General features: G+C 34.0%; 1 protein-coding gene across 2 annotated transcripts; it reads left to right on the plus strand.

The window, feature by feature from the left end:
* The first annotated feature begins 3,902 nt into the window (after positions 1–3,902).
* LOC120073768 (UDP-rhamnose/UDP-galactose transporter 4-like) lies at positions 3,903–10,730 on the plus strand. Of its 2 annotated transcripts, none has more exons than XM_039026596.1 (7): positions 3,903–4,224; positions 4,557–4,788; positions 4,934–5,118; positions 5,212–5,412; positions 5,580–5,741; positions 8,782–9,102; positions 10,006–10,730. In XM_039026596.1, exons 2-7 carry the CDS (start codon positions 4,659–4,661, stop codon positions 10,057–10,059), a joined length of 1,053 nt encoding a protein of 350 aa, XP_038882524.1. In that variant the 5' UTR covers positions 3,903–4,224; positions 4,557–4,658; the 3' UTR covers positions 10,060–10,730. The 2 variants fall into 2 exon arrangements, with proteins under 2 accessions (XP_038882524.1, XP_038882523.1); XM_039026595.1 differs by having other exon boundaries at positions 3,904–4,217.
* The last annotated feature ends 594 nt before the right edge of the window (positions 10,731–11,324 follow it).

Raw genomic sequence — 11,324 nt, forward strand, 5'->3', positions numbered from 1 at the left:
TTACAGACAAATCAGAGCTTTAGACAGCGATCCAACCATTCAAAACGAGACGATATATGTCCCGAACAAGCTGACCAAATTTCAGCACAATTCAACGGTTTAAACTTCAACAATTGACAATTGTGTAGAAGCTATCACTGAAAACCCGAACTACTGTCTTTCTCTCCGATTTTCTACCTCTTTTCACTTTCCTTTAATTTCAAATATCACCATTCTTTTATTTTTTTAAAAATTTTAAAAGATAAATCAAATATTTTATCACAATATCTCCAAAATCTCGAAAGATTCTATCAAATTAATAAATCAATTAACTCTTCAAATTACCTTAATTTACTCTCCAAATACCAAAATTAAAAGGTATAAAACCCATCAATTTAAATTAAATCGTTCCAAATATTTAAACAAAATTAAAACCACGTAAAGTTAAGGGAAACTCTTATAAATAGAAAAATCCTAAAAATATTTACACTTTATAATAAAAAGTTCCAAAAGCGTTTTGTAGTTTTGGAACTTTTTGCTATAAAATGTAAATATTTTTAAATATTTTTTTATATTTAAAAAGGTCCCTAAAGTTAATTATCTCCTCAATTGTTTTAAGTTGGCTCCAAAATTAAAAAACTAAAGGAATTAAAGCCCAACAATTTAAGATAATTAACCCAATTTATCCGGAACTCGGGATGTTACAATTTTTTTTCATTTTTTGTAATTTGTTAATAACTTTTTATTCATTATCATCTTATTATATTATTATATCATTATTTTATTTTTTTGACAAATAAATAAGTATTTACTTTTGCAATCTTACTGCTATGTTTCTACAATGAGTCAGACTTCCTTCATAGGTTTTGTGGTTGATGGAGTTTAAATACAGTGTAATTGATAAGCTTAAATGAAAATGGAATAAAAACAGTGCAATTATAAATAAAAGAGCTCACTGTCTGATTCTTTTCCCTCGAATTATATTAGAATTTATATTTGATTATCAAAATAAATTTTATCTAACTACTTGTCGAATTAATCACAATAAACAAAAAATTACTGATTTTTCTCTCCAAGTTATATTTGAATTTATCTTTTATACCAAATTTAATTTTATCTAACTAACTTTCGATTTATTTAAATGTTTGTTACAAATTCAATTGTATCTAAATATTTTTTTCATTATTTTATGCATATTGCTATCAAATTAATTTGATCCTTTTTTTCCTTCATATTTTTTTTTTGTTTTCAAATTTTCACATAGAAACATGTAAAAATGGCTTGTTGTACTTAAAAAGAAATATATAAATGAAAAATTAAACTTTAAATGTTTGAAACATGTACATGTAATATATATATTGTTCAGTTTATTGTTACGATCATCATCATTATTATTAAGATAAGATAACAAAAAACCTTAATTCTCATATTCTTTATTTTCTTCACTTATCCACCCCCAAAATCTCTTTTTCTCCTTCTCAATCTCATGTCTGTGGTCTTGGTTCAACAACAGTTTCTTGAATTCTACCGTCGTGGCTAGCTTTTGATGACTACCCTCGCCAAGTCGCTGACCTTTTTCACTCGCATACATGTTTCCTACTTTTGTTTCTACTTTGAACATTGTTTTCAACAATGACGTTCTAGGATTGATAGTATTTAAAGTTGTCTTTCAATATCCTATGAGCAAAATGGTCACATGGAATGAAAGCGATGAATCTCCCTACAACTGATTTGATGTCAAAAGCAATCATATTTTCAATAGTCACATCGTCTTGAAGTTGCAATTCATTCAAAGACTCATGTGCCAACAACAACTTCATTCGTACAATCAACTTTGTTCTTTCTCACCTTGGAGAAAGTCCATCGATATAGACATTTATAAGTTCTTTCTCACCTTGGAGAAAGTCCATCGATATAGACATTTATAAGTTTTTAATGATCTCCACTATCTGGTCGTCATCTTCCCTCTCATACATGCGTTCTATAGGCAGCTAGAAGCGTTAATAACCGTATTGGGTGATTTTTAATTTTTGCTTCTGAAATGTTTATATACTATGTATTTGTGGTTCTAGAATGTTTAGGTAGAGTATATTTGTGGTATTCGAGTTATTTTTAAAGCATCTTTACATTATCTTCTGTACTTAATTTTGTTGTTTTAAGATAGTTTTATCAATTACTAATTACTATTTTCTATTATATAAAATTATTTTTCTATTATTTTTGGGTCATTTTTCTAAATGAAACTTTAAAATTTGTGATTTTTCTTGTTAGTCCAAAATAATAACCTGAATGTGTGACTTTTAATGACTTTTGAGTGGGCTTAAGTAGTGGAGGGTTTTAGTTAGCTTTTTTTTCTTAAAAAAACTTAACAAAAAACCCTATTACTTAAAAAGAGAGAAAAAAAAAATGAAAAAAACGAAAAAGATCACTCCAATGTGAGATAGAGAAAAGAGAGAAATGTACTAATTTGTAACTCCTTGCTACGTCTTTTTTTTTTTTTTTTTTTGTATGATTTTTAATTAGTGTGTCGATTTTACTTTTAAAGTTAAAAGTAAGTATTATCAAAATACTCAAGAGTAAACTTGTCTAAAAAAAAGTTTCTTCAAGTTCGTGTATATATATATATATATAATAAATATAGATTATAGATGTAAATAAATTTGGAACGTTCTTGTAAAATTTGATCTTTTCCTTTAAAACTTGTTGACCTTTGGGAGTTATTTTTCTTCACTTGTCTTTTTGACTTCTATTGAGGTTATTTTCTTTGTGCACGTAACGGTCATTTAATATGTTAGTTATCTTTTGTGGAGTAAATATTAAAACATTTTCTTGGCTTCTTGGGCCTTTTATTTAATTATATTAGTTGGTGAAAAATCAAAATAGCTTTGATGCTACTATTGATAAAATGGAATTGATGAGAAAAAAAAAGAAATATTGCAGAAGCAAATCAATATTTCAATGTTTGTTAAACAAATAGAAGAAAAATGAAAATGATTGTGAAATTCACACTTCTGATCCAAATAAGAAAAAAGATCGGTGATACATAAAATATTGTATAAGAAATGTGATATTAAAATTGTGATATATAAAATGTAGTACATAACATCTTGATACACAAAATACATGGTAGCTCCACCCTTATATAGGACAAGAATGAACCTAACTAATTAGCATTATTGACTTACAATATAAAACAACATTATGAAACTTACAAAACATAAAGAAAACTTAAAAGTAACAAACAATCTTAGATCTAACATTTTCATTTACTTAGACATCAAACTTAAATTTAAACGAAACAATAAATTTAATAAACTTAAAATTGAAATTTAATGAAGAAAAACCTCAAATCTCAACGTTACTTGTGACATCCTGTCTTTGCAGGTGTGTAATATATGTAATTTTCATTTAATTTTTCTCCCATTTGAAAGACATTTAATCTTGTCCATTTGGAATGTGTCTAGGGCAAAGATTATATTAAAACTATAATAATCACATTATAATATATACTATTTTGTATTCCTCTATTAGTTACAGTCAATACTATTTCAAAACTCTTTTGCTACAATTTTACTATTTTACATTCATCACTTTTTTATTTTTGATTACAGTGTTTGTTATTTTTTTTTAAAACTAAAATTTCTTATATCTCAAACATATATTATTATAGTCCAAACTAAAATAATTTACATATATATACAAATTATTATAACCTAACTACAATAATTTAATATTATATTAATTAATTTATTGTCCCAAACCTCCATTGGATGGTATTAGATTGGGTGAGCTTGGACGGTTTTTTTTTAACAATTGGGCTTAAGGGAAGTCAAGGGGAAGTTTGTGCAAGTCAAAGCCGCCCAATTGGGAAAAATTAGTTTGACTAGTAGCGGAAAAAAAATTGAAAGAAATTTCCCATCTCTTTTAAAGCACCCGAGACCCCCTCTACAATTTCATCTTCTTCTTCCTCGTGTGAACGCCGCTCCACTTCCTCTGGAACCAGACGCCACCGATCGGAGTCCGACGGCAGCTGCACCAGCAGTCGGACGCTACGCCGCCGTCGAGAGCGCTCGCGATCGGGCTCGCCGCACGTCAGACGCACGTCCAGCTTTGGGTTCGCGCGGCCGTCGGTTTTTGCTCGGTTTAACGTGCGTTCTGGGTGCAGGTGGTCAGTCGCATCTCCTCCTCAGCCGCCGTTTCGTGATGTCGCCATCGTGGATCATCGACGGTGCTAGCCGGTGAGTTGTAAGTTAATCGATGGGCTGTTTTAGATGCTTGTTCGGGTGATTTCAATTTCGTGTTATGGGCCGGTCTCAGGTGATTCATTCTGTAATATTTCAAGGTTAGGATCGGAGGTTTCAACCAATTTGGACTATTGTCCAGGGATCCCGAATAATTTTTTTCTCTCTGAAAAGTGAATTTTGGAAACTTTGGCTGATCTAACTCCGTGTTTATTTCACTTACATGTTCAGTTTCTAAACCCTGCATGCATAAGTAAAGCCTCGGTTTTCCATAGAGAAACTAGGGTCGTTACATTAGTCATTGGTACTTTGCTGATGGTAAATTGTGTATTACAGATAATACTGGTTGAGCATCAAGATCAAGCACTTGAGGTTTTTTCTTTTGAATGAAGATTGAGAGCTTGAAGTGCTGATTAAAAACCAAAGTTATAGATTACAATGTCTTCACCTGGAAAGAGTGATCATAAGGCAACTCTTGATGCTGCCTCATGGATGTTCAATGTTGTCACATCTGTTGGGATAATCATTGTCAATAAGGCATTGATGGCCACATATGGATTCAGCTTTGGTGCGCATGATAATTCTCATCTATATTCAAATTTTTTACATTTCTAATCGTTCAGTTTCCATGTTGTGGATAAAGTGATCATTGTTTGCTAGACATAAATTACTTGACCTTTTTTTTAATTACTTTGTTTAACATCACGATGCAGCTACAACTTTAACTGGCCTTCATTTTGCCACAACCTCCTTGCTGACTTTTATTCTCAAGCAACTTGGTTATATCCAAGATTCTCACTTACCATTTCTTGACATTCTTAAATTTGTTATATTTGCAAATTTCTCAATCGTGGGAATGAACATCAGCTTAATGTGGAATTCTGTTGGGTTCTATCAGGTATTTTTTCTTTTTTGTTAATTGTTAAATGTTCGTTCTTCCCCCAATTTTTAGAATTAAGACGTGAGATTGTAATTCTTCTTTCATTATCAGATTGCAAAGCTGAGTATGATCCCAGTATCTTGTTTTCTAGAAGTTGTTTTGGATAAGGTGCAATACTCAAGGGACACAAAACTTAGCATTCTGTTAGTTCTGCTTGGTGTTGGAGTTTGTACTGTCACTGATGTTAGTGTCAACATGAAAGGTTTTGTGGCTGCCATAGTGGCAGTATGGAGCACTTCCTTGCAGCAGTATGTAAGTAACCGCATCATTAATCTTAAATTGGTGCTGCTGTGTAAAATTATTTGAAATTATAAATTTATTTATTTTTTAATGATGGTGAAATAAAAAAAGCAACTGATAATTTCACGGACCAATTATCTTCTTCTAATACAACCTTGACCTTGTTTCTCTGCGTGCAGTATGTACATCATCTCCAACGAAAATATTCTCTTGGATCCTTCAACTTATTGGGTCATACCGCTCCAGTGCAGGCTGCTTCTTTGCTGTTAGTTGGCCCCTTTTCAGACTACTGGTTGACTGGAAAGAGAGTTGATGCCTACGGATATACTTTTATGTCATTGGTAAGTTGTTATATCCATAGTATACTTTGGTAAGATTGTACTTGTTTTATAGTTCCAAATGTTTATAGTTCTGAGTAATGGTAAGCATTAGAGCCAGTTCCAAAGCGATTCATAGAGAGAATCATGATAGATACAGAGATACCCAAAATAAAGAGGAGAAGACAACCCCAATGATAAAAAGAGAAGAACATAAGAGGAGGGGAGGCCATATAAAAAGGTCAAGAAAGATTTAAAAGATACTCCAAATACAAAGGCAGATGAAAGAGCACATAGATAGATGAAACACCCCAAAAAGAAGATCTGTCTTTGAAGAAACCCCATAGCCGAAAGATGTAGAATCAAGCTGATGTAGAATCTTCTCTAAGCAGAGCTTTTGTGAGATAGAACTTTCTAGATTTCAAATCTCTCTCATTCCTTTTTTCTTCTTTGATGATAATCGGTTAGATTGTCCTCTAGCAGGAATCACCTTTATGCAGAGGCCTAGTTCATTAAACCAAGGAGCCAAGGCCATCAAGTGGGTTGCTGGGTCGAAAGATCCAAAATGATTTTGTGGGTCATAATCAGACTATTCTTCTCCTATGTGGTATTAAGGAGAAAAGGGCATTGGGCTAGATAGAGCTGGGATATTTTTTTTTAATGCAGAAAACACTTTGATGAATATGGGAAAAATTAACAAAAAAATCCTATTCGAACATCCTACCAAATCCCAATCCCAAACCTTCCAAAAGCGCACATCAAAGGTTAATATCATTCAGTTATAATATTCTGATGGAATTCATCGAAAAATAGCCCAATTATTATTGATTCGAGAGATGAATCATTGAAAAACTGTCCATAGATGCTAAACAGAACAATGATATTTGGCTATTTCAAACACATCTACACAATCCTGTGCTGAATAAATGAACACCTATTATTCCTTTCCAACCAGGAACTTGATAGAATGGATGGGCTTGCATTAATGCATAATTTCCCATGGATCATCTCATGGCGTGAATGCTTCCCTACGTTTCTTGTTTTTATTGTTGCACCATCCATCTCCTAGCCACTTCTACATATTGGAGAAGAGAGAAACTTTATTGAAAGAACAACCTAGTGGCCAACTAGATGAGAAATTCCCTTTGCTTAAAGTGAAGGATCAAACAAACATTCCCTATTTAGATTTGATAATATAAGCAAAGTAGTTGACCTTTTCTTTAAAATTTTTCTTCTCAAATCAGATTGGAAGATTGTGATCAAGGAGAGGAGTCAAAAACTCTTAGAGCTTCCATATTTTCATTGGACAGAGGAAATCCCCCTGTGAAAGTCCTTGTCCCTGTTTCTCGAAGAAATATATGAGCATCTATAAAATAAGATTGAAAATAAAAGACCTAACCTCTTTAAAGGCCAAAGTTTCAAAGTTCCATCTAATTTGAGTAGAGTCCATAGCTCAATTAGTTGTAGAGGTTGAAGGTCTTAATTTTCACCCTTGTCCTGTTACTTTGCTAAATAAAAAGGCTGCGCCTCTTTCCTCTTTAGAGTTTGTAAGACCCATCTCTTGTTGAATAGAGGTGCCCTATCGACATCGTGACAAGGCTGGATTATCTTCAGAAAATATTTTTTGGTCTTCCTTCTAATCTTCTCGGACTAAGGTCAGTTTGTGAAAGCTTTTGCATTGATCTCGTAGGTCTTGGACTGGTTTAAGCTTCCTTGGTTGAAATCCACTCCATAAGGAAGTAGCTCAGGAGAAGTTTGGGACAATAACCATCTGTTTATCTTTAAGCTTCATGGAAAATTCTTGCTGGTTCTTTAGAAATGCCGTTATGAGCTCTGATTTTCCTCACAGATGGAGGTTTTCAATGACTGAAAGGGACTATTGAACCACAAATGTAATTCCATCTTCCTTTTGATTGTTTGTCAGCTGCGAGGAACAAAAAACCTCAATAGTTATCCCAGCTATAACATAATAGCTCTCAAACTTTTTACCAAACCAGAAGTTTACATCAGGGCATTTAGTGAAGCTACCACATAACTTCATGGGCTTCCGAAGTCCATAGACTTAAAAGAGTAATGTTCCTTAAATTTGTCCACCTGCCATAGGCTTGGTATAGCATCAATCATGTCATGGGTTATAGTGCACCTTCTCTATTGTACATCTCAATATAGCTTTTTGATAATGAGATTTGCTTATAGATGAAACTAGGAATCTAAGTCCACCCCCAATTACTGTGAAAGTGCCTCCTGGTAATCACTATTATCTCCAGTCTAGCAGATTGTTTTTTTACTTCCTGTTCAAGCTTTCTTTTGAGGGTAACATCATGGCGAAGGACGAGAGAACTTATTTGTGTTTTCCCCCTTGTCGCTCTGAATGACTGACTACAGTATAAGTCAAGCCATTTCCTTGACTTTTATCTCAGAGGGGCCCCATTGAAGTTTTCAAAAAATCTGTTAATGAGGCCCACCAACTCTTTTCAGCTTTCTGGTTTTCTCTCCAAGGAATAATGACAAACTTGCTTTTGTTGTTTCTGGAAAACTACCTTTCTTTTGTCGATCTGTTGAATGCAAAGAAACCCATCCGCGGCCTCCTATTTGTAAAAGATTAAGAATAAAGAGCTCGCAGGGAAATGAGAGACTGAATCTTTGTAGATATTGAAGGGTTGATGATGGAGATTTTTTTTATAGGTCTTAGTAGTTTCATTTGTGACCTACAAAGTCTCGTATAATGAACAACCTTTGTGCCCAGTTGTTCAGCATCTGCTTGGATCTTCTTGGAGGCAGGATCACATTATCGAAGCACACCTTGCTTGTGAATCTTTGATGTGTACGTGTAAGCTTGAATCACCTGTACAAATCAAGAAAACCTTATTCCTGTTACATGGATCTTGCCAACAAAAAATTCAATGTCAAATGGTGTACTAGTAGTTCTTTCAGGATGATGCTAATTTAACTAACGCAAGATGCAAATATTTGATTACTGCTTTTTTTCCACTTTGATCTCCAAAACTACGTAGCTAGTTGTTTGCTTACCAACTGATTCTTACCAATGTGTATTCGTTTGCAGACGTTCTTGATCCTTTCATGTACCATTGCAGTAGGGACAAATCTCAGCCAGTTCATATGCATTGGTAGGTTCACTGCTGTGACATTCCAAGTGCTCGGCCATATGAAGACCATTTTAGTCTTGACGCTAGGATTCATTTTCTTTGGGAAGGAGGGCCTCAACTTACAAGTAATTATAGGTATGGCCATTGCAATTCTAGGAATGATCTGGTATGGCAATGCCTCATCGAAGCCAGGAGGGAAGGAGCGTCGTAGTTTTTCCTCAACGAGCAGCAAGTCATTAAAGCATACTGGATCAGAATCTTCCGACCCTGATGAAAAGGTCTAGAGTTTAGTAGAATTCATAGTTTTTATTCCTCCTGGCAATAATATCCATGGAAGGAAAAAAATAAATAAATAAAAGGGAAATGATATAGAGAGAGAAACAAAAGAAAAACACTTGATGGTTGACTTCAGTAGATTCCAGGAGATTCTCGACACGTGATTGGCAGGCCCCTCACTGATTATAGTTCATTATAGCTTCTTTTTTTCCCCCTTTTATTAACATGAAAAGGTATGCCATCTTTTGGAAGGATGCATCCCAAAGGTTCCCCCTACAAAAAGTTTACAATGTTACAGAGACCACAGTTATCAATAGTATAGATATTTCTCCCTGCAAGATATTTCAATCTCCATGTCTTGTCACTGTTCCAACATTTTAGTTCATTGGTTGACAATCAAATGATGTTATGCTCTGCTGATTGAGTTTTTCTTACTATAAATTATTACCCCGTTTCAATAGCCAAACATTAGCAGATCATTAGTTGCAATCTTATTTTCTTTCTTTCTTTCTTTTGGATTGAGTCGATATGATTTCTTTTGAAGATCACTCAGAAAATTGTGCATGTAAGGAACAAACTTGAATTATTGGTAGGACTGTAAAACAAGAACCTCTGTCCTAACACAGTTTCTATTTTAGATAATATGTAGGATAGAGATTGAATTTCTGACCTCAAGGTTATCGTACATATTTGATGTTAGTTGAGTTATAGTCATTTTGGCCTTTTGAAACACAGTCTAATCTTCTAAGTTTTCTTTTTTTCAACACAAAAACCTTTGAAATAGAGAACAATGCCTATAAATAGACCTAACTACGGCAGTACTTCTCTATAGAGAATGATGCCTTCATGAGAAACAGTAAACTCTATGCCTAATTTGACACTTGAGTAATTTATTATCTGTGCAGGGCTTAGCCAGCAGTTGCTTCTTTCTAGGAACTTCTCTTTCTAGGAACCACTGACAAGACTTGATGGCTTATCGTACGGAAAAAACGTGAGCTCCCCTCGTTCTACATTAGAACATCCCACTTGCTAATAAGATGGTTTAGTATGAAAGAAATTTTCTTTCGAGCCCTCGAAGTCGGTTCCAAATGTGGATGATGTCCATCTTACAAAAATATTAGCCATAGTTACATCTCAAATATGAACTGAAACACAGATAAACTTCTCTGTGGTTAATCCTCAATGTTCTGTGCTCGTGACAACACCTTTTCCATTGCCATGCGGGTCTTATTGGAAAAAGTTGAAGCTTGATCTTTGTGCGAGGATGGGGCATCTGTGTGGGACAAATATCAGTAAGAGGTGTCCTTTCTGTCACCTCTGTTGGATTAGCTTGATCAATTGAACTCTGTAAATTATTCGAGTTATCTGCATTAGGTCAAAAGCTTGTTAACAATAGTATCGTAAAATAAATAAGGAAAATAACTGTGAAATTAGTTCTTTTTCACAGTCGGACAGTCCACACAGTTGTTCCATGATGATGCAGGAACATCATCTTAAGACAGAAAAGGTTCCCCAGAAAAGTGGCAAAAAACTTGGGAGAAATAATTTGTATTGAGCAAACAATATGAAATAAAAGGATTTGGTCATCGAACCTTCAATGTGTGCATTGTCGAGAGCTGTTATCTCGTGAGAAATTATCTTTCTAGACTTCTGAACTCCAACCACGTCAGCAAATTTCACACACCTTTTCCCCAATCTTTTTGCCCTTCTATCTGGGCGCCTGCCTGTTTCCATTATGTTTCCAACTTTCCAGCACTGAATAGGGTCTAAGGTGAATCACTTGCGCTATGTATCCAAAAAGAAAAATCAAGGAGGCAAAACCTGGAACGGCCAACGGTCAGCAACTTCGTCACCATATAAACTGTGTGTTCCATTCATGACAGATGCTACACAGGAAACTACCAAATTGTTCGTGCAATTTTATCCCTTCTTTTTCTCATCCAGAAAAACCTAATTCCATGTATAGATTTTCCTTATGGTTCTAATCTTCCCTACCCTATAATAACAATGTACATGTTAAAATTGTTAATTCAGGAAACGAGCATAGTTTTAAAATACATAAAATAAAAATAAATCTTGTTATCAAACATAAATTTGCTATTCATTTTAACTCAATATTTGCATATTAACCGATGGCCTAAAACAAAAAACGCTAGTTGATCTTTCTGGTCGATGTAGCATTTATTTATTCAACTTTCCATGTGGGAAGGACTTGCTCTCCTCG

This window comes from Benincasa hispida, chromosome 3 (assembly GCF_009727055.1).
Source record: "Benincasa hispida cultivar B227 chromosome 3, ASM972705v1, whole genome shotgun sequence".
NCBI classification, from domain to species: domain Eukaryota; kingdom Viridiplantae; phylum Streptophyta; class Magnoliopsida; order Cucurbitales; family Cucurbitaceae; genus Benincasa; species Benincasa hispida.

Coding starts and splice junctions, on each gene's coding strand:
- LOC120073768 (XM_039026596.1), top strand. CDS start 4,659: ATGTCTTCACCTGGAAAGAGTGATCATAAGGCAACTCTTGATGCTGCC. Junction 5,119..5,211: donor ATTCTGTTGGGTTCTATCAG/GTATTTTTTCTT, acceptor TTTCATTATCAG/ATTGCAAAGCTGAGTATGAT. Junction 9,103..10,005: donor CTTCCGACCCTGATGAAAAG/GTCTAGAGTTTA, acceptor TTATCTGTGCAG/GGCTTAGCCAGCAGTTGCTT.